The sequence below is a fragment of the Camelus bactrianus genome, chromosome 10, assembly GCF_048773025.1.
Source record: "Camelus bactrianus isolate YW-2024 breed Bactrian camel chromosome 10, ASM4877302v1, whole genome shotgun sequence".
Classification (NCBI taxonomy): domain Eukaryota; kingdom Metazoa; phylum Chordata; class Mammalia; order Artiodactyla; family Camelidae; genus Camelus; species Camelus bactrianus.
The window spans coordinates 42,066,276-42,090,389 of record NC_133548.1 but is presented as its reverse complement, the minus strand read 5'-3'; the positions used below and the strand labels follow the sequence as shown (position 1 = coordinate 42,090,389).

The window sequence follows — 24,114 nt, the reverse complement described above, 5'->3', positions numbered from 1 at the left end:
TGCAATCCTAGTGCCATCCAATTCTCAAGTCCAATCTTGACCAAGGCCTGAGACGAGGGTAGCATTCACTCCCTGCTCCCACTGGGCTTGACTGGATTACACAACTGGGTTTCTGTCTGGTCTCTTGATTAGCCCTGATTAGGTCACCCAGGAACACGGAGCCCTTGTTCTCAACCTCAGAGGCTTGCCTGGTCGGGCCCGGACTCTCTCTAGGGGTCAGGCTCTACCTCTTATACTCTCAGGCACAAGCTACGGTCCTCCCCAAATGGGAAAACTGTCTGCTGGATTTCAGGCCCTGCCATCACCTGGAGATTTCTGAGGTTCTATCCTAGATCAAACATTCTTGGAGAAGAAGACCAAGTTTGTTCCTCTTTTTAACAGATGGTAATTTAGAGTGCTGGCCACCTTACTTGGGGGCCAGCTCAATAGTCAGCTCAACTGTCCTAGTTTCAGAAACCAACTAGTTCTTTCTCTTGTCCAATTCCAGGAAGCTACTGCTGAGATTTCAGTAAGTCTTATGTCTGAGTCCATCAGAGTTGTGACATGAAGGTACCTGGCACAGCACTGCAATGCTCAATAAATGCTAGTTCTTTTCTTTACCTTGTGGTGAGTTGATTCAAGCTTGCTCAACTTACCTGGTGTACACAGTCTAAGAACTGTAGGAAGACTGGAGTGAAACCACTGCCCTGACAGCTGAGGATCAAGCTGCTCCGCTGACTGAATTTATGACCAAAAGAGAGCCATTCTTTTTCCACCAGCATCCGGAAGCCTTCAAGTGTCCTATAAAAGGGATCACTGAGTAACTGAACCAGGGAGGTCACCTAGGGCACAAGCAGGTTGGAGACATCATTACTTTCAGTCCTGAAAAATTCCTGCTGCTAAGACAAAGCACTTGCTTTTAATGACAGCTAATTCACAAGCAAAGTTACCTGGATGACAAATTTGTTCACTAACTGCTCCAGGACAGCTAACTGAATTAATTGTACAAACTTTCCAGTAAAAACTTAGACTCAGATTCATCTTGGCTATGTATTTTCTTTTAGGGAATTAAGAATTGAATCCTTACCCGGCCAGTTTGCTGATGATGGTCTCCTTCTAGGTTAATTAATAAGGCCAGAGGATCAGTTCAAACCTAGTCTACTCTTGGGCAGATGGAGATTAACATTCTACTGTAGTTTATACTTATACTTTTCCTTTCTGCTCTGGAGGTGAGTAAAGGAAGGGCTTACAGAGAACCAGGGAAACGACTGACAAAACACAGGAAGGATGGGCCATGTCCTACACTGCTAGTCATGCTCGCATTATGCGTCTGTGATGAGGAGCCTTATGCCCTAAGCCAGAGCTTCGGGCTACGTGGGGCCTAGAAACTCATGGCACAGAGCTTTCTGATGGGCACCAGGTGGTGCTGAACATAGGACTTCCCCTATCCATAAACATATTAGTCATTATACAATAGATTCATTCATCTGCAGAACTTTAAAATAACTAAATTAAAATACAAACATAAAATTAAATATCTGAAAACACGTTTTAATAATTTACTTGTGCAGTGATGTCCCAGCCTTCTTCCAAACACACCAAAACTGAGGAACCATTCTCAAGTACTTCTGATACAACCACAGCCAGTTGCAATATCCTGTGCAGCTAAGAGATAGGAAAGGAGGCCACAATTAGACAAAGTGCTTTCTGAGCACCAAGAGCAGACAGACTTGTTATCAATCTTAGATAAATAAGTTAGGAATAACATCTTTGGACAAAAGAACCACATAGGTTTTAAATACTTAAAGTTCTTTGTCAAAATCAGATTAAACAATGACACATTTTAAAAGTAGACGTATTTTAAAACAATGTGTTTACGTGACACATAATGAAATAAACTGACCTTACTTACATGATGCTCCTCAGAGTAGAAAAGAGACTGAGGTTCTAAGTGGCCCTCACAACAGCTACTAGATTTAAATTTTGTTCTTCTGAGATGTAGTAAGTTCTATTTCAGACGGCTGCACAACTTCTTGAATATACCAAAAAGTACTGAATTGTTCATTTTAAAAGTATTTGTCTGTACTGTATATTAAATGGGAAGAAAACTTACATTTGTGCTCAGCTTTTTAAGCGAAGCCAATTGACTCAAAGTCCCTAATGAACAATTAGGGTGTGAGCAGAGGATATATAGATTTCAAAACTAAATATGTAACATTCTGGTTTTTAAAAAAATTTAAGCATTACTTGACATAATTTTTAGAATGAATCCAACTCTGAACTAAAACAAAACAAAACAAAACACCCCACCCTCATATTTTAAACAGAGCGAGGCTATTTTAAATGCAGTAACAAGGCACATGTCCTCTCCAGCAATAGGATGCTCCTCACTCACTGTTCCTATAACACAGCTATTACCAGGCCTGAATTCTCTTGGACTTAGCATTTGCTCTACATTAACTTTTAAATTGCCAGTATCCCAAGTGGGCAACGTTTTCCATTGTTTTTAGTCACTAACTTCTGACATGGATCCACTTTGAAGTGAGGAGCAGAAAACAGAATACCAGAAACACAGATGGGTAAGTTGGGTGGTGGGAACACCTTGGGACTGGGGCTCACAGCTTAAGGACAGAAGGGAGTATTGATCAGCTCCTTCCATGGTACTCAAAGTATCCTGAATTAACATAGCTTGATACTGATTTAGAGCTAACTGTATATGTGGATGTTTTCTTAGAGAATAGTCACTGCCCTGGGTACTCACATCATTTCCTGGCTTTTTTATTTTTTTGCCTTTTAGTCCAATATACTGTGGGAAGCAACCCTCTGTCCTCCTCAAGAGAGGCAGGAGGTTTGGAGGTAGAGGGGCAGAAAACCCCTGCAGGGGAGAGGGAATAATGGGCACAGCCTCAGAGGCCTAAAGACAAGGCTGAAGGCTGTATTACAGAGAGGCAGTTGGCCAGATGTGTGCATCAGTGTCTAAAACATGCGTGTCATAAATACCTTTCTTTCTGTGGTCTGGAAGAAATATGGGTTATGTGTGCTAGCATACCTACTTCTCCTTAATTTCTCCATAGGAGTTCAATTAAAAACATTCCAACCTTGACTTAGCTGAAGGAAGGATATGTGGTTTTTCCTAAACCTTAGGTAGGCTTCAGGGTACGTGGGCTGGTTTGGGGGTGAATCTAAAATCTAGAGACAAGGAACAGGCAGAGACAAATAGAAAACAAGGAAGTAAGAGAAAATGGCTCCTGGAAAAACCTAGAAATCACATTCTGTCCTGATCCTCACTCTGTTGACAACAGAGCTGAAGGACTGTAACTATGTGTTGATTAAATCTGTTGTATATAAAAAAGTTCCCATCTAAAAATAATAATCTCCTCCTTAGCATCCTAAGGAGGAGACTAAGTTTTCAACAGCAGAGAGAGAAAACCCAGGGATGAAGACTTCTATGCCCTCATCTCCTGTATCACATGGTTTCCTAGAACTGAAAGGCCTTTATAGGGAGCACACAGTAAGGGGAGAACATCAGGTAGTGGGGAAACAGTATTCTCTTCCTCAAATATCAATTCTGTATATCCACTTGGGCCTCTCTTTCCTTGAGTTGTAAGACAGGCTGCTCCAGACGTTACCTGTGGGAACCACTCAGAGTCTCCCAGGGCTCTCAGGAAGGTCACTTCTGAGTCAGTAGGGATGGTGCTTGGGACACAAGCCCTCATCAGCTTTTTAAAACTGGCTTTCACTTGTCGGATGTCATGAAATTCAACAGGAACAAACTCACAATTTAAAGCAAATTCTAACTTGAAGTTCTGTGGATGAAAATGCAGAAAATTAGGCAGATGAAATGCTGAAGGTAAAAGAGCAATGTTTTCAACAGGGCAATGCTTAATAATACACAGCTAGCTGAGGCCAAGGAGCTGCTGGGGTTTCAATGGGTCAAGAAAATCAACCTTGTGTGGCCAACGTGTCAGTATTGTTAGAGCCATCTGGTAAGGTCTAGTAGTTTGATTTGGCATGTGTCATTCTGAACTAGACGAAACCACTAGTAGGCTGGAACCTGACGGAGCTTATCACACCAAATATAAGCCACCTATAAGGCCATGAACCTGCCAGTCTAAAGAGGAACCAATGGCACACAGACAGCATGATTAATCCAAAACTGTAACTAAGTCTCCCCAAGATGTGCATTATAATTACAAGGTAACACACTGTTGAGGTTCTGGAGTTCTACAAATTAAAGTTTACAGACACAGATATTTGTTTCTTATTATGCAAGAAAACACAGTCGTCGTAAAAATGAAAAAAAAAAAAAGTAGTGATAAACATTGAGAAGGAAGTAAAAATCACTATATTACTGCCCTAACACTACTAATATTGTAGTTGTTCTTCTAAAGCCAGTAATAAAAAATCATATACAGTAAAATGTAAAAGCCTTTGTTGATTTCTAGCTTTTGGGCAGTATGTTTTTACTCAATATGATACATGTTATCAATCTGTATTCAAGTACTTTTATCATTTATATTTTTAATCCATATGGAATTTATTCTATGTGAGCTTGCATCTGTAAGAATGCTACACTGATGGCTCATTGGACATCTTATTTTGATAATCTAGTTGCCTACTTCTAAAGAAGATTTAAAAGTTCTCTAACTTCTTATGCCAAAAAATGAATCAATTTTCTCATATTCTTTTCACTTTCTTCACATTCTGCCCAAATTCCTCTACTGGGCCATCTGCTTTTCTGAGAGTAAAACTGCTTTTTGGAGACTTCCTGTACAACAATGTGAATATACTTAGCACTACTGAACTGTACAGGTTAAGATGGTAAAATTTATGTTTATTTGTATTTTACTGTGATTAAAAAAAACTGCTGCCAAAGACTTGTATTTAGGGTCCATTTAATGTTTTATATTGGTTACACTTTTTAAAAGGCCCAGAAAAGTTTTAAAATAAAAATTAAAGCAAAACTCACAAGGTTTTGTTTTGTTTTTTTTAAAGCATTTCCAATATATATTAAGAAAAAAAAGTTTCTTTGTCTTAGTAATTCCACTTTTAGGAAGGTACCCTAAGGAAATAATCTAAAATGTAGACCAAAAAACAAACCCTCGTGGATTTCATCTCAATTAAAAAAAAATTTAAAAAACTATATGCTTGAACATGTGACTACAATTTTGCATACAAAAGATAAAATGAAACATCCAACAATATGGAAAGTTATATAGTTATTAAAGTAATTATGAAGTCTATTAAACAACATGGAAACATGTTATGGCTTGAGATAGAGAACTTAGCACTATGAGAACATGAGTTCTTTTCTATTAGCTTTAAAAAAAAACTTGTAATAGGTAAAAGTTAGTTTACTTTTCAGGGAAACTAGGTTCCTTTCCACGTCTTAATTGTACTTAGCTAGGTGAACCTACCTTATAAACCAGGAGTTAATCAACCATAGTGCTGAGACACAGTTAGGTAACAAGGAATTTGTTACTAAGTATAAGGTATTAAAGTATGTGAATTTAAAAAGGTAAATAAGATCAATTCCACATTATTTAGAACAAGTCACTCTCACTTACTTGCTTTCCCATGTTTCCTTTGTTGGGGAAAAAGGTGTGGAGCTGCAACTGAGCAGCACTGTGCTGGCTAGAATGTGGCACGTATCAGACAGCTACGGACCCACACTCCTCAGACACAGGTGAGTTAACAGAAAGTATAACTTGAATGGAAGATAAAAAATCTTAATAACTACTGTGCCAGGATGATGAAATTTTGTTTTTAAAATATATTATTATTGATGAAAGAAAGAAAGAGAAAAGAAAAAGAGAAAGAAGGGAGGGAGGGAAGGAGGAAGGGTCCCAAGTGGTCAGTCTTTCTTACTCACAGACTCATGATCACACAGCTTATCTCAGGACTGATGGGCAAAGGGGATGGCAGAAGTGAGCATTCAGGAGGCAAATCTCGGGGAGTGACTCAGAGCTTGGACACGTGGGGTGCTGAAGTGTGGAAAGTCTGTGCTCTGGGAAAGACACTGGTGCCAAGGAGGCTGTGCAGGCAACCCTGCGCTGCTGTTAAAAAATGTCCTATTTCCTGGACATAAAATTATCTGCTGTAACAGAAGACACGTGTGCATATTTGAAAACTGAGCGTTACCCAGCAGTTCCGTTCCCTCTACCCTAGAGGTTGGTGACTAAATGACAGCAGCAGTCCAGGCGGTGGGAGAAGAGCTAGCAGATCAGCCTGCCACAGAAGAGCCCACTCAGTCACTGGCATCTCGAGGACCAAGTGTGTGGGCTCCTGCTCACTGCTTCCACTCCACAGTTCAGCTGAAGGTCTGTCTAGATTGTCCAGTGCTCACTGCAGCACTGAACTAAACTTTAGGGGATTTCTGAATTAACAAATACTTTTATTTCCCACACACTTGTTAGTAGTAATGAAATTTATTTTGTAATGTGTAACTACTGTAAAAACTAGTTAAACCCCGAGGAATTATTGTTGCTTTTGGAGATAGAGACTATCTTAACAATTCTGGGGACCTCAGCATAGTGAAGCTCTTTAGCATAATAATTTAAAAGTAAGAATAAAGTTGACTAGCAGCTAATATTTAGAATTTTCTGACATGTCTTAGGACATGTGTCTCTGTATATACAGTCTTGAGGAATTTAAAAAAATGTAACTTAGGAAATACAGCCTTGGCCCTCCTTTGCCTCCAGATGCAATGTCATACTCTTTCCACTCTTCTTCCTTGCTGTAGCTTTATCAATAGGTTTACACGAACAAAACCATCTGTTTTGCGATTGGCACAGATTCCTATGGAAGCTGAACTAAGACAGTAGAAAGACACAGCACGAATAAGCCTCGTTTCTTTTTTTTTTAATGAATACTTCCTAATATTCCTGATGTTCATGCTGATTTTCTAAATGATTATGAATAAGTACTTATTTTCATGGCTAATAAATATGCAGGTGTATATGTATATCTCTCTCTCTCTACATAAGTGGATGTAGACATACATATATACATAGATACATGAGCTACTTTTTTGAGATTGGTTATTAACTCCAGGTTAAGAATCCATGCTACAAAACCCCCAAATTTCTAGGAATGCTGGTTTATGAAATAAGTTTTATAAATTGCTTTCGTGTATCCATGAAGTTTCTAAGTAAAAAAAATAAATCTTACCCTTAGCTGCGACTTTTCACCAAATATATAAAGGGCCGCTTGGCGTTTCAAGAGCTGGTTTTGCAGATAAGTGCTGTTACTGAAGGAAGTCGAGTGATCCTTGCCTGCCAGCCGAGCACCAACATCAATGAAGGATGTTGGAGAGCTGATCAGGCGAGTGCTAGAGCGGAGACTTGCCCAGACACCTTCACAAAAGTCAAAATAAGTTGAGTTGAGATAACCTGATGTGAGAATGCCACCGAACAGGGGGAAGGATGCATGCTCTGTAGGTAGTTTTAGAGGTAATAGCAAGTTAATTCATCTACGTAATCATGGATCATATGGCCATTTGTCACTTTCGCACCATGTAAGCATTATTCATTATAGCAATTCAACAATCATTTGGCTCAGAGGGACCTAAGAAATCACCCAAGTCAATTCTATTTTTGTATACTGATGTAAACTCATAAGTAAATACTGAGATCATAAATAGAAAGAGTGCACTGACACTAGGAAAAAAAAAATGTGGGCAGGAGGCAATAATGAAGCCGAGGAAGGAGACCATGGATTACATTTCTCAGGGCTTCAAGAAAGAAGTAAGGAACATTCTTCTGCTTAGTCAGTCAATTCAACAAGAAATCTAGATTAAGAAAAAAATTAGAACTTTACTAAACCCACTAACATCTGAGGCTAGATTTAGAATTAGTATTTGTGTATCTTGCCAAAATGATATAATTTTAAACCAGTAAAGATTATATTGTTGTCTTTTTCCCCTAGTGTCCAGGGAAAATAGTGAGAAATTATAAATTTAGTAATGTGCATTTCACTGAATCTTAAGAGGCTTTATTTAAAAGTTACAGTCAGAAGCAGATGCCTTTTAAGGGAAAGGCCAACAAACTAAGCTACTGGAAGAATCATGTAAGCTGAGCTTAATTATATTAATTAGAAAAACCAAGGATTTCTATATACAGGTGAGACTATCAAATATTAAATATCCAAACACAAAGGCATTTATTAGATCCCAAATTGGACTGATCCTGTAGCACCTTCAAAACAAAAGAGCCCTTTATAAACGCTCATAAACTGTGGCGTTCAGGCCGGTGATGGGGTCCCAGGGTACAGAACACTGCCACTGCTTTTCCCTAAAGTGGGTTCTCTAGATTTGGAAAGGCTCTTTGAGAAGCTTTAATCTTTGCCAAATGTTAAATCAAGCCATGTTTCTAGGTGACCAGAAGTCACCATGATAACGTCACATCTGCTTCTCTCTTTACAAGCATCTACAGATAGGGTCAGGAGACCAGTTCTCAAGAAAAGGTTTTACAGGTAATTTTTGCTTAACATGGATTAATCTTTCTATTATAACCTATGAGTCTTCTTAGATATTATGGCAAGTTTTAATTTTTTTTTGTAAATGGAATCACAGAGAAAATCCAGAATGTGGATGAGAATAAAGAATATAATTTGACAAACAAATGTGAGAAAGTCATTTGTAACACATATGCTTTCATATGAAGATGGTTAAAAAGAGTGACACATCAGGACAGATAATACAGTACCTTGATTATGGACTCTTCCCTTAGCTGAAGATTTGGGGTTTGACTGAGTAAAACATTTATCTCTGTACTCATGCACTGGTAAGTAAGATTAAAGACAGAAGGAGGAATGAAATGTATATAGCAGCAAACATCAGAACAAATTGAGTAAGAGAAGAATAGGTTAATTTTTAAAATTAAGTTAACAATAGGGGAAAAGGTAAATAAAAGCAGATTTGGTTAACAAATAAAAAGCTGCACAGTCATACACAAAAAAATGAACTGAGTGCCTCTTAAATGAAACTTCAGCACTTGTTTATAAGTATCAGCACAATGAAATGGACAGCACAGCAGAGAGTGCCACTAAAAAATTATACCAAATGGAATAAGCTTTTGAAGGTTCTCATCTACTGAGAAACAAATTTTTATAATCAAATTAAGGAATCTGGGGAGGGGGTAAATGTTAGGAATACATTGGCCCTAGTATTTGAGGAGGCTGATTGGCAAATACTACGTGTAGTACAACACGTTTGTTCTTTGAGTAAGGTCATGAATCAGGAATGAAGCTCCAACAACCATTTGGAATAACTAAGGGCATGTTTTTGCAGTAGAGCATTAAGCATTGCCACACTCTTCTTTTTTCTCTTTTCATTTGGAAATTCCATTTATTTTCCATAAGCAGATAGTTACGAGCAACAAAAATTTATGACCCTGTGACAATACCCAATGCCACTAAAAATACAGCTTGTGATGATCGACGTAATGACTTCTCCTCAAATCCCTACTTGCACCAAAATGATAGGCAGTATCAAAGATAATACTTTTGTAATTTGAGTAATATTGTTTTTTTCTGACAGAAACAAAGTGCTTCGTGACTATGGCAAACTTCACTTGGTAACAACAAAAATGGCGAACAGTAAATTACAGTTATATTCTTCCCCAAGCAAAGGAACTGCTTTTAAGTCACTTGGGGAAAACGATTCTGTATTTATTCGGGATTGAAATTAATATTGAGCTATATATTTCAAAACTGCATACAATATGATATAATTGACAAAAGAAAAGAAAAATCATCAGAAGTGATTATTCATTTCTGCCTCACTCCTTAGAAAGCAGGAAATGGAAGGGCATTGATGGCCTTAGTGGCCAAAGAAAGTCAGAAAGCAAGGGAAATCAGAGGTGCTGGCCAGTTGTACATGGAGAGCTACTGCAAGACACAGCAAAGACCTGGGACGGCATGAGAGAGGCACAAGGCCTCCTGTGTGCTAGCTGACGGCTCTCCTTTGTGCCAAGGTTTTGAGCTTTCCTATTGGAATATGGGACACTAAATGCTTATAGTGAAGCCTGAGTGGTTGGTTCCTGATTCTGAGATACTGTTCCCCAAACATATCACTTTCTGATGCTAATCCCTCAGCCTGGAATGACCTCTCCCGTTTCTTTACTTGACAAAGTCCTTATTCCCCAAGATCCAGGAACAATGTAAACTCCTCTGAAAAGCATTCCAGACTGACCCTATAGTTGTAGAGAGCTCTATTTGAACTCTGATCCCACTGCATTGCGATTATTCTACCGGATTATGTGCTCCAAAGGGCAGGGACCTAATCATATTTAGTCTTGTTTCCATGCTGAGAGCCTGATATGTGGGTACTGCAAACATTTGTTGATTATTTTCTTTTTGAAAATTGATACATGTGAGCTGTTGTGGTTCTCTACTGTATCTTCAACTCAATTTGCCCTGAAAGAATGAAAAGGATATTAAATTTAAAAAACTTTAGCATTTCTCCAAACAGAGCCTCATTAATGAAAAACTTCCGAGTGTTTATCACTGAGCAGAAAATCAGCAATGAAAAAATGGCCTATACTGATATGGGTCCAGCACAGGGCTTTGAGAAATGTAATTCCATCTGGCAGTCACGTTAACCAAAGGCATAATACAACCGCATTGGTAGTGAGGTCTACTTAGCTTCCTGAGTGATTCCTAGGTGTCAAATACTTGACCTAGGCATGTAACACTGACCTGGAGTTGTGTTTTTCCAAACTGCAGGGTCCTCCTTAGTGGTTTGTGAAATCATTTTAGTAGGTCAAATCAGTACTTTTAAAAAAGTGAAACAGATTAGAACTGAAAATACTATGTGCACTGCATGTGGTATAGATGAATACTGTTTCACAGAACTTTTGTTTTAGTCTATATACATTTTGCACTGTGACTTAGTACTGCTTGAATTGTGATATAAAATGGATACGTATGTATACAAATAGATATAAAATGTATTTCTCACTGTGAACCATGATCAAAAACTTTGAAAGTTACTGGTCTAAACCTAAGGCGTATTCTATCTACCTGCTTGCCTTCGGCCAATGAGGTGCAACCTGGCTTAAGATAGCTTAAATGCAAATGGAGGCATCCCCCTCCCGTTTCAGGGAAGTATTAAGCAACAATAATAATGAAACTAACATTTACTGAGCTCCTATTAATAAGCCAATTACTAAGTTAAGTACTTTACACACATTATTTTGTTTATTCCTTGTAACTACTCTAAAGCTAGAATACTATTTATTATCTCCATTTCACAGATGAGAACACTGGGAATTAAGAGGTTTCCTAAATTTCTTAATATCACACATTAACTGGTGGGGCTACAGTTTGAATCTGAATGTAACTGAACCAAACTCCTAGTGTCTTGTCACCAAAGCAATCACATAACACTGGATCTGTCCAGCAGGGTCTGGCTAAGGGGACTGTTTCACAGAAGTGATGTAGTTTATCCCACCCATGGGAATGCAGTTTTGTTCAGAGCATGAATGTTTCCTAAGCACTGGTGTTGTTCCCTCTGTTCTGTTCAGACCAAACAGATAAGAGAAGGAAAAGAGATGCTTGGGTTGGATGTGGGGACAGGGTGTTGTACTTATCAATGTGACCTTATGCCTACCCAGTGCATGAGGTACAAGCTGTATTCAGTGAATGCTGCACTGAAATGGACTGGACTAATCTTAGTCCCAGTTATGCTGTTATTTGCTAAGTGATACTGGTTAAGTCACTTTATCTCTTAAGGCTTCTTACAATACCTGTCCTGGAGGTTATTTCAAGGATAAAACAACATTGTAGAGGAACTGAAAGGGCTACAGAAATGTAAAGGATGAAAAATTAAAAAGCGGCCTCCATGTGGCTGCTTCTCAAATATACCCAGCTATTACAGTTTTATATTTAAAGAGGAGATTTTCTCATGGCATTTTTCTACTCAGCAAGATAATTTATCAAAGTTGCAAGTATTCGTATTTTCCCTATGGGCTCAAAAACTATTGTAATTTTAAATGAAAAGCAATGTGGTTTATTCATATCGTCACTTTTTCTTAACTGGTTCTTGCTTCAAAAAGGTTTCTTCCCCAGCCTTAGGAATGCCTCAACATAGCATGCTCAGTGCTAAGTGACGGTTCTGACAGAAAAAGGGTGAATGTCAATCCAAACCTGGGCTCATCAGAATGGGAAAGGCACACAGTGGAAATAACATGAGAAAGAAGCCAGGAACTAAGATTCTATAACAATAAAAGATATGGAAAAACAGTGAAAACACACGGAAGAGAAAAAGGAGGTCAGGGGGAAGATTTCAAGATAGAAGGCTCTTCCCATATAGGGTGAATGAGGAGCTAGCTGCTAGAGAAGTGGTACCTAGCTCTCTGGAAGAATGAAGAGACCCTGTACTTGACGGTGCGTAAAGGAAATGAACTAACTGAAGGGTGTGCAAGTGTCTATACATAGTCTTGCCCTGCCATGTTCATGTTAGTAGGGAACATTCTGAGATTTCCCTAACTTGCTTGCCCAAGTCCATTGCTGCTAGTCCATGTGAGGGAGAATGATGCTACTGGAAGAGACAAAAGGAAGCAGCTCTAGAGATTACAGGAGAAGTTGAAGGTGCCAGGAAACAGTTGAATCTCATCTTCCAATTAATTACTGGGACCATGGAAGATTTGGAGGCTTTGGGAGTGAAGAATTAAGAGATGGAGTGAAATAACAAGATTCACATTTCTGGATCCTAGCTTGAGATACCAGAATGAAGGGGACCTGGTTAGAGCAAAAAACTATCATAAGGAAACACACTGTTTACAGTAATTTACAGGAGAAAATATTTGGAAAGGTGTCAGAAATAAAAAATTATGACCTCATTATTCATAGAAAGAGTCAGAAACAAACTAAATAGGAGATTTTAACTGAAGATGTAAATATAGCCTTCCAGGTACCTTTGAGACGAGCAAAAAATGGACTCATGACTAAAATGTAGCCACTAGTGGAGATCCTCTTGTATCAAAAAGCCATGAGTCTGACACCAATATAAAAAAAGAGAAGATAATGTAGTTGAAACAGATTGGTGAAGATCCACGAGCTTTAGGTACCAACACAGAAGGAGAAACAGTTTTGTACCTAAAATTTATATTACAAGTCACCTGGCTAAATGGAGGAATAATGGATTGTTGACGAAGTTTACAAAGGCAAACCTCAAGAGCAGGGTAGGGGTGGGAGGGCTTCCACTAATCAGACATCTGCCAGAAGTTGCATTCTACTAAAAGTTAAAGGGAAAAATTGCTGACAAGTCTACTAAGATAAGCTTTCAGATGGCAAATGAAGCAATAAGAACTGAAACCTTGAACCAAATTCTGAAAGGAGTTCTTGGCAACAGAAATACCAAAAACCTTAGCAGAAAGTCATTTTTAGTTCAAATTCACCAAAAAAGAAATGATGAGAAGAATATAGTTTGTATCTTAAACTTTAAAACAATAGAATTTTAGAAATTCAGAAAAAGCTATATATGACTGTTAACAGGTTGAACTGTGTCCTCCCCAAATTCTTAGGTTGCAGTCCTAAACCCCAGTCCCTCAGAATGTGACCTCATTTGGAAACAAGGACGTTGCAGATGTAATTAGTTAATATAAGGTCATACTGCAGTGGGGTGGGCCCCTAATTCAGCCCAACTGGTGTCCTTATAAAAGGGGAAATTTGGAGACAGACACACAGGGAAAACGTCAGGTAAAGAAGAAGGCAGAGATTTGGCTGATGCTTCTACAAGCTGAGGGAGGCCAAAGATTGCCAACAAACCACCAGAAGCTGGGGAAAGGCATGAAACAGATTATTCCTCATAGCCCTCAGAAGGAACCAGCCCCGACAACCTCTTGATTTTGGACTTTTAGCCTCTGTGCAACAACAGTTCTTTAAGCCACGCAGCTTGTGACACTTTGTTACAGTAGCCCTAGCAAACTAATACAGTGACCTTCAGGCCTAATTAGGAAGTTGACTGAAGAAGGTTGAGAGCTCTTAGGAATTACTCCAGTTACAGCAAGTTCTGATGAGATAGGAAAAAAAAGTATCGAAAGAATCAATACATCTGCCAGGAGACGTGCACAGTAATCTTGATTTTCAAAAGAGAAAAAAGTGAATTTTGTAAAATAGAGTCATTATGTTGATTCTGAACCATTCTCTCTTATTCCTCAAACCAGCATTTCAGAGAACAGGAGTGAAAATAACAGGCACTGGAGGCACGGCCTTTGAGTCTGGGATCACACCTCCCTAGCTTTTCAGGCCTCTGTGTGCAGTCTTTCTACCCTGCAAACCTGAAGCACCATGGAGTGCTGCCAAGGCTGAGCCACCATTTACACATTTAGCTCCCCTCCCCTCCCAGTGCTTCTAAACAAATCAGTATGTAAGATTTCAGCAATTGTTATACCTCTTGTTCCATGAGACTAAACTCATCTGTCACCAAGCTAGTAATAAATTTGATCATTCATTTAGAAAAGATAATTAAAAACAAATTTAACCATAATTAGTTGATTTAAAGTATCACTATCTAGAAAAAAGGTTTTTGCTTTTAAGGTTGTATCAGTGCTCAGTTATAAAATCAATCTTACTAACCTCCTCGAGCAAAGCTATTGGATGGGTTTACATCCAAATGTCCTGGCACTACCTGCTTAAGCACAGTGGACATTCTTGAAGTCCTCCTTTCAGTCCCTAAAGTCAGCCAAAAAGAAGAACAAAAACCATGTTGTTCGGGTTAACATTACTCAAATGACAAAAAGTTATCTTCACGTGTAGCAGGTCTAATTGCTGCCAAACACTGTACTTTTTAAGTACCCAAAGCTTTAATAGAGATAACAAGGCACTGTTACTATTTCCTCAGAGATACACACATTTGCAAGATTACAGAGAGTTAGGTTTGGCAAGTGCAATCAGAGAATTTAATGATAAATGAAGCAAGGCATGCATGGTGTTACTTTACAAGAAAAGCCACTTTCTGCTTATGTTGAGCTAATTCAAATAGCTGATTAAGCCAAGGAGACCAACTTCTCAAGTCACATGCTCCTGTGTCTAACACATTAGGGTTACCTCTACATGAACCCTTTGGGGTTCCATCACATGATAACTGAAACAGAATATTAGTACAAGTCTTAATGGCTTCATCCAAATCTAGTGAAAACAAACTGTACTGCAAATCATAAAAGGCTGCAGAAATTTCAGGAATTTCAAATTTATACATGATGATTTTAATAAATAAACATTTAATAAACAGGTATTCAACTTACACATTCAACTCTAATATTTAAAAATCTATGTAAAATAGATTCCAGGAAAAAAAAAACAGGTGACTTTATGTTTCCCATCACTTCTCCTATTACTCTTTTAAAAAGGACATAGGTGAATCTCTGAATCTGGTTACATAGAAATTAATAGTGGTACTCTGATTTCTAAGTAAAAGGAGCTGAAGTTATAGCCCCACAGGTAAAACACTTAGGAGTCATGTTGAAAGAACAATACAAATAACTAAAGAGACTAACCCTAAGAATGAATATGACCTTTCATCGCTGTCAAGAAGAAAAGTATTATCAAATCTTACCTGGAGACAGAGCAAGTGCCGGCCTGACAGTAAGGGTGTTATTGCCACTGAGTTTCTGATGGACTGAAACTGCACTGAGTAAGGCTTGCAAGTACTTCTCTTGTTCTATGCTACTGGAAGATTCTAAGGAGGAGGTAGGAGCTATGAAAGGAAAAGACATTAAATAAAACAAATTGTCTCTGTGTTAATAAAACAGGTTCTCTCTATATATTTATGCTTATATTTTCTATACACAGTCTTAAAGTTACCACACCCAAGTACAGAAATCAGCCTCACTTAGAGCTCCAAACTATTAAATCGCTAATCCTCCTATGATACTGGTTTCACCACACCTGCTTCTTGATTGCCTCATCATCCTTCCAGAAAAAGCCCACATCTGGAAAACCAGCACAGGGCTATCCTTCCAAGCACAGGTGTAGTTTCTCATTATCCAACCAACTCAAAGCAAAGATTCATAAAAGACAACATCTCCTTGATGACCTTCCCCAACCATCCTGTCCACACTACTGTTTGGGAGCAGAAGATAGAGCAAGTTCCCTTAGCATCCCAGAATGGGCAGAAGCGAGAATTTCCCAACACTAGTAACTTTTCCCCAGTTCTGTGACATAGGCCCAACAGGGGACATGATCTTGTAGAAGGCTGTTGTGGGAAGAATGGAGGAAGGTGATAAGACAGGAACATCTACTGCCAAATTCTCTGGTCCTTTCATAAGAGGATCAAAAAGTATGTACAGATGGAAACAACCGAGAGAGCAATTCTGGGTTGGAGGGAGTCTCACCCTAGCTTGTGTGGAGTAAAACAGAAACACTGAAATTGGCCCAACCACTTTAAAGTGACATCAGGAGGGACTCACTGGAAGAACAATAGATATTAACAAATTTTCTTACAACTTGAATAGGAAATATATAATTAGCATTATTATATTACTATATTTTATCAACTTTAAGATGCCATCATATTTTATAAATTCTAAGTTGTCACCAATTATAAGATGCAGCATTATTTTATGTACAAAGAATAAAAAACTCTGCCATTTAAAACATGACACAATTCTTTCTGATAACGTGAATTGTAAGTTGCATCCCAATTTAAAAGATTAAAATGTGAGCAACTGTGTGAGCTCAAAAATATGAAATGTAGTAAATTTATATTAGAGTAAAAAATCAGAAATCAGTAGAATAAAACAGTTTAAATTTTTTCCAACTAAAAGCTCAGTGATATCACTCCTGAAATGATTCACTTTATGTAACCTACATATGCTGTGTTCTATTATATCCATTATGTAACTTGGGAGGATTCCTCAGGGCAGAAGCAGTTAAAAGCCAACTGCCTTCAGTTATACCAATGTTGAGACACCAAGCCAGGTGGAATAACAATAACAGCAGCAGCAGCAGCAGCAGCAGCAGCAGCAGCAGCAGCAGCAGCAGCAGCAGCAGCAGCAGCAGCAGCAGCAGCAGCAGCAAGAACAACAACAACAACAACAACAACAACAACAACAACAACATAGCATTGTGTGTGTAGTGCCCTCAGTCAACTGAGTGATCAAAGACATTCAGGAGGGAATGGATGAGAATAAAGAGATATCAAAAAACACGTGTTTCACCTACTGAACCACTGAACTTGAGTTAGCTCACTTCCAAAGAGGAAGCAATGCAGCCATTCCTAAATTGGATCTGATATCTTAATGGTCCTTGTTTAATTTTACTGAGTATCTACTTTAAGCTAGGAGTTATGAGAAAGGTTAGCAAAATATAGCTCCTGACTGACTTCAAGACCTCAGACATGGTGCTCAAAAATATCCCCAGAAAAAGGGGAAGCAGCACTTAGTATTTTTTTCTCAAGTTGGCCAGCCTCTAGCTTCCTAAAAACCTCTCTGCTGGAGAGCTCCCAAAGCAGCATTTTGGTCATTAGTTTGCTGGTGTGTGTGTGTGTGTATGTGTGTGACTTGTAGGAATGAGACAGGATATCATATCACATGGGGCAGAATCCCTACTTGCTTCTGAAGCTGATAAATATGTATGGATGCTTCCCAAAAGAAAAGAAAAAGGTTAGTGTAATAGTTTCTGTTTTTCTTTTTTAGGATATTCTTGTTTGCTGAAATGAAAAGAGACTAGAACCAAAGACTATTATGTTAATTTCTATTAAAATCCAAATACAGACAGACATGTTAAATAAGATGTCAAATTCACAGTGGAGCTCCACATTGTCAAGTCCAGTTCTTGTTTAAGTCGTATTTGTTGCATACAGCGCAGTGGAAAAGTCTACGTGGGAGAGGCCTGATGAAAGGGCACAGCTGGCACTCCCAAATTTTACTTCCTTTATTTTCTGGAAGACTCCAAAGTGAAAGGATTAGGTTAGTGCTGTAGAGAACTGCTTACCTGCCTGAGGGGAGTTCTGAGATTTAAAAAGCCCAACTACTCCCTTCCCATGGAATCCTCCAGATCGGAGGAGCAGGGTACCGCTTCTTGAGTTCTTCCAACACACAACAGGCAGGCGATTGTGTCGATAGCAGCGGGCTACTCTTGGTAAACTACTGTCCTGTATAGCCTGAGGTACAACTAAAAGGCCAGGATAGCTTCAGGGATGAGGAAGAGAGAAAGAGAATGATTGGGGGTGGAGAGGAGAAGAAAAAACAGGGAGAGAGAATATAAGATATGAATATCATAATATAGTAATTTTCTAGGATTCAGAAACATATTCATTGACTGCCTGAGAGTGAAAGAATTAAAAATCAAAACCAAATGATTTTTGTATGAAAACAAAACGTTCAAATATCAAGTGAGTTTAAATATTTTATTAACACTATATATTGATAATTTTTAAAAAAGATTAGCTCATAAAATTAAAGAATATTATGCTAGGAAAATAAAAAACAGACAAGAGTACCTGTTTTCATAGAACAGTAAATACAAGAAGACAGGCAGGTTTCAGAGCACTGCTCTCCTTTATTTTATTTAGAAATATAAGACTAAATAGATTTCATTTTAATAACCTCCCAACCTCTAATCCCAGGTCTTTTTTTGTGTGTGATTTTGTTTATTGTGGTAAAATATACCTAGTATGAAATTTAACATTTAAATTTAACTGTAACATTTTTCAGTGCACAAGTCAGTGGTGTTTAAGTCACAATATTGTGTAATCATCACAACTATCCATTTCCAGAACTTTTAATCCCTTATCTTGCTATATGCCAGTGTTGAGAGTAGGGAGAGAAAATCTAGTGTATGGTCAATAAATCATAACCATCAATGACTTTAGTGAATGCCAATTTAAATTTCCATATTTAACCACAGATACCTTGGAAGAATTCTGAAAGCTTAGCACTTTGGAGCTTCACAAAATTATAGGCTATATTTTTCTAATACCACAAACTGGTAAAGAGACTTAGCTGTAGACGTAATTGTTCATGAAGACGTGAAAAGCAGTTCTATCATTAGGGCCCTCTATTTCGAACTCTTAATATCTATTTTTTGCCTCACTTGCTTCTAGATACTACAATAATTTTGTGTATTAGATAAGGGAGTAATGCTTAATGGCTTCAGGTACTGTTTCAGTAACTGGGAAAGAACCAGTTTCCTTTCCCCTATCCCCTCCTTTCATGAGGCATGAGCACCACAGACCACACTCTGTTACACACAGGACCTAAGACTCTCCTGTCCCAGGCATGGGGTTGAGTCTTAGCTGGACAGTCACTGGTGCTGGGGAACATAGTACAGAGCCTGAAGACCAGCAGAGGCTACTCTCAGCACCAGTCTCATTTGTCAATGAAAGATACATCCATTTACACTGCCACTCACCCTATCCCATCACCCAGAGCCATCAGGCATGCGCTCCAGAGTAAGCCTCATGAAGTTGACTGGGCTTCAGGAGCTACTCTGAAAACTTTTTAATCAAAGAAAAACACACATACAAATGCTTGAAATATAAATGAATTAACACCAAAATAAATCCATATCACTACCACCTAGGTCAAGAAAAGGTCCATTACCAGCATCTAAGAAATCCCTGTCTCCTCCCAATCACTGTTTTTCCCTCCTCCTCTTCATCAAAATTTATCACTATCCTTGACTGCTAACAGCATGGATTAACTTTTGCCTGTTTTTTGAATTTTACAAAAAAGGAACCAATAGAATTTATTCTTTTGTGTCTGGCTTCTTTGTCTCAACAGTATGTTCATGAGATCTATCCATGCTATTGCATTTAACTGTAGTTTGCTCATTTTCATTACTGCATGGTATCCCTCTATGTGATCACACTATTTATTTACTTATTCTTCTATTGTTGATTTTGAGTAGTTTCTAGTTTTTGACTATGTAAGAAAATTTTGCCATAAATATTCTTATAGATGTCTTTTGGGAGTACATATGCATCATATACATTCCTAGATGGAACAGAATTTCCAATAGATAGATAACCAATTGTGCATATGTTCAATAGATGTCTAGAAGTTTAGTAGATGCTGCCAGACAGCTTTCCAAAGTTGTTTAACCAATTTACAGTCACACCAGCAATAAGGAGTTTCACTTGCTCAACACTCTTACTAGTATTTTCTATTGTTGGTCTTTTAAATTTTAACCATTTTTGCAGGTATAAAGTAGTCTCACTGGAACTTTAATTTGTATTTATCTGAAGCTAACAGGTTGAGCATTGTTGGAGGATGGAGAGGAACAAAAGTGCCCACCTACCTGAGAAGGCATCTTGAGGCAGAAAAATGAGGCAGGCAGCTCCATATAATTAATGGGTTAGTTTATTACAGGGTAACTTATTCACAGGCTGGGATCTAGATCGTGTCGTCAACGATAAGGAGACACGCGTAGCTGCGCTCCAGGCTGCTGAGGGGCCACTGGTACAATTTTAATACTTAACCTAGGATAAGAGGGTAGGTGCCTGGAAACAGGATGTGCATTCCTAAGGTAAGATTTATGAACAGGTAACTAGTCTCATGGGCACTGGAAATACGTCAGGGAAGGTTTCCATCATTGTTTAGAGACTAACAGAGCATAGAGGCTACCTGGTCCTAATGATTATTAAACAGTATCTATGAACTACAGAGCTCTTGATGACAGAAAAGTGATTCACTGCACAGTACAGTCCTGGGTGGGGTCAGGAGGAGGACAGGAGAAACTGTACGGGCCCAAGATGGCATCAGTTATACTAAGAGCCATACAAACATCTTTTCAGATATTTGTTGTCCACCAGGATATTCTCTTTTGTGAAGTGCCTGTTTATGTGTCTTGCCATTTTTAAATTGCCTTTTTACTCTCTTAATGATGTCTTTTGATATACAGAAGTTCTCAATTTACTAACCTTTTACTTTACGGATAGTGTTTTTCCTAGTCTTAAGTCTTTCCCTACTTCAAGGTCATGAAGATATTCTCCTATCTTCTAGAAGCTTTATTGTTTTAACCTTTTACATGTAGATCTACAGACCAACAGAAATTGATTTTTGTCGAGGGGTCAAAATTAATTTTTTTCTTCAGTGGATATCCAGTACCATTTGTTGAAAAAACATCTTTTATCTACTGCTTTTAAATGCTATTTTTATCTTAAACCAACTGTTCTTATATGTTGAGATGTTTCTACATTCCCTACGTTGCTCCAATGGTCTGTTTATGTTTATCTCTGTGTGAACCCTACACTGCCTTACTCACTGTAGCTTTATTAAAAGTCTTGATATCCTGTAGTGTTACTCCTACTATCCTGACTAGTTTTGGCCTTTTGTATTTTAATATAACTCTTAGAATCATCTTTTCAATTTCTATAAACATTTTGCTGGGATTTTGATTGGGACTGAACTAACTCTATAGATCAATGTCTGGAGAAATCACAGTTTTAGAGTATTGAGTATTCTAGTCCAAAAACATTAAGTCTCTATTTATTTATACCTTCAATGATCCTTAATATTGTTTTGACTGTTCTATGTAGAGGTTTTACACACCCTGTAATTTGATTTATTACTAAATATTTAACATTTTTTAGTGTTACTCTAAATAGTATCAGTAGTACCAAAATAACATCACTTAAAATTTCATCTTTAATTATTTGTTTTTGGTATATTAATGACTAGTTTTTGTATACTATCCTTGTACCCATGACTGTGCTAAATTAAATTCACTTATTAATTTAAAAAATTTATCTGTAGATTCCTTCATATTTCTATGTGTACAGTAAGATCGTCTGTGAATAACAGTTTTATTTCTTTCTTTTTGATCTTTATACTTTCTATTACTTATTTTTCAAGTCTTTTTGCACTTTCTAAGACTTCCAGTGCAATACTGAATAGAAGTGGTGATAGTGGACATTCTTATCTTATTTTGATTGCAGAATAAAAGTTTTCAATAGTTTACCATTAAGTGATTTTTGCTGTAGGCTTTTTAAAAAATATATTTACTAGATTAATGAACTTTCCCTATATTTCTAATTTGCTTAGAGTTCTTTTACAAAAAAATCATAAATACATATTACATTTTATAAAATGCTTTTCTGTATATAATGAAATTATAACACTTAATTCTTTTAATGTGGTAAATTATGCTGACTGATTTTCAATTGTCAAGCCAGTTCTGTATTCTCATAATAAACTATACTTGGTTATAATAAATTGTGTGTGAAATTAACCTTTTGTCATTATGAACCATCCTTCTTTATTGCTAGTAAAATTTTACTTTAAAATCTACTTTAATATTTATATAGTGACAGTAGCTTTTTTAAAAGGTAGTTTTGCATGGGGTATTTGTTCTGTTTACTTTCAACCTTTTTGTAATCTTGTACATTAGATACACATCTTAAAAACAGCATAGAGCTTTAAACATTTTTGATTACCTTCTTCTAACTGGAGCATTTATCAGTTTATAAGCAACATAATTAATGATATATTTGAGTTAAATTTACCATCTTACTACTTGCTTTCTATTTGTTCCACCTGTTCTATGCTTCTTTTTCTCTTCTTTCTTGCTTTCTTTTGGATTTTTAAAAAATTATTCCATTTCCTTCCCTCTAATAGCTTGAGGGATATATATTATTTTATATCAGCATGAACTCTTTATAATAAGTGTTCTAATACATGGTCTGTTAAAATTTTATTTTGCTTCTGACAGACTGAAGTGATAAATAACATCTATTTTCCCACTGGCAGGTATGATTTTGATAGCAAGCTTTCCAAATAGCAGGATATCACACCTTACACCATTGCTTACACTCATCTACAAAGAGAATTTAGTTAGAAGTTAGAAGAGTATCCAGAAAAATTACTGCATACTCAACAAAATCACAGCCTTTCAGTACTTAATGCAATAATTTTATTTGTCCCAAATCTCAAACTATATTCCCAACTTGTTTCTTAAGTTTCACACTGATATTTGCACATTTAAATTGTCATTTAAAATGAGATATCTATAGTTGCTCAAGAACAGTGGGGTTGAAACTAATAGTAATATTAAGACAACTTTTAAAATATGTACAAAGCTTACAATGTACAAAATGCTTTCAAAGCATTATTATATTTAATCAAACCAGGAATTTACAAATGCAAAGAAAAGAACTTACCTGGAGATGAAAATGATTAACCCTGTGGATGATGGAAATGTAGTTTTAAAGGATGTAAAGCATGGAATAGTGCTTAACAGATATACAAAACAGCAAGAGATACAAGAATAAAGAAAATGTGTTCATTTACATTCTTTAAGTAATATCCCTTGAAAAAATTCTAATTAGACAGCATAAGGAAACCATGCCTACACTTGGGTCAGCAAATTACAGCCTGTGGGCCAAAAGCAACCTCGCCCATTTATTTGCATACTATGACTGCTTGTATGGCAGAGTTGAGTGGCAGTAACAAGAGAACATATGGTCTACAAAACTGAAAATACATACTGTCTGGTCCTTTAAAGAAAACTTTTGCAGAACCCTGGCCTACAGCAGATCTTCATCTCTCTTCTCTGCCTGGGAAAATCCTATTCTTACTTCAAGTTATCTCAGGCATTACAGAAGAGAAGCAAGTGGGAAAAGAAAGGCAAATATAGGAAATTCATAAAGGGGATCGTTCACCTTCTGATCTAACATAGGCAACTGTATGTCTGAGAATGCCAGTGAGATACGTGTACATGCTGCACAGAAGGTGTCCCTCAAACACACACACCCCGGACACCTTGCTCCTATTTTCTAGCATCTTTCTCTCTGGGCTATGGATGCAAACAGCCCATTCAAGACCAAGTGGAAGGAAGGAAAGAAGGTCTCTTTTTGGAGACCATTAACACACTTACCTCCGGCAGAGTGAATACATCCTGTTGGAAGCAGTGATTCGAAAGTACTCTGGTTTTGAGCGAGAAGAGCTGCCACTTATGGTTCCCAAACCTAAACGCTGATAGTCTCTGAAACAAGCTTTTTCCACTAACTGTTCCATTGTAGACTTCTCTGAGGCCTTCAGGGTGGTACTTGTGGGGAGCTCACTATCATCTGAAACTGCGATGGCAGAAATAGGTTTTGAAGAAATGATATAGCTCAGAGTAGAGGATTAAACACTTCCTTTTGAAGAGGATCCTTAATCAAGAGAGGTTTATATTAGGGCTGCAGGTGCC

General features: G+C 37.6%; 1 protein-coding gene across 4 annotated transcripts in view; it reads right to left on the bottom strand.

Moving 5' to 3' along the window:
* SBF2 (SET binding factor 2) overlaps positions 1-24,114 on the bottom strand; it is a 382,671-nt gene that overhangs the window by 27,513 nt on the left and 331,044 nt on the right. For 2 of the 4 annotated variants that reach the window (XM_074372406.1, XM_074372409.1), the window contains exons 26-33: positions 23,800-23,998; positions 17,917-18,113; positions 15,539-15,679; positions 14,560-14,655; positions 7,150-7,334; positions 3,609-3,785; positions 1,543-1,644; positions 636-821 (exon numbers count right to left, since the gene is read on the bottom strand). In XM_074372406.1, the coding sequence (XP_074228507.1) occupies positions 636-821; positions 1,543-1,644; positions 3,609-3,785; positions 7,150-7,334; positions 14,560-14,655; positions 15,539-15,679; positions 17,917-18,113; positions 23,800-23,998 (1,283 nt within the window). The remainder of the gene's footprint in view (positions 1-635; positions 822-1,542; positions 1,645-3,608; positions 3,786-7,149; positions 7,335-14,559; positions 14,656-15,538; positions 15,680-17,916; positions 18,114-23,799; positions 23,999-24,114) is intronic. The other 2 variants (XM_074372407.1, XM_074372408.1) reach the window with 2 other exon arrangements.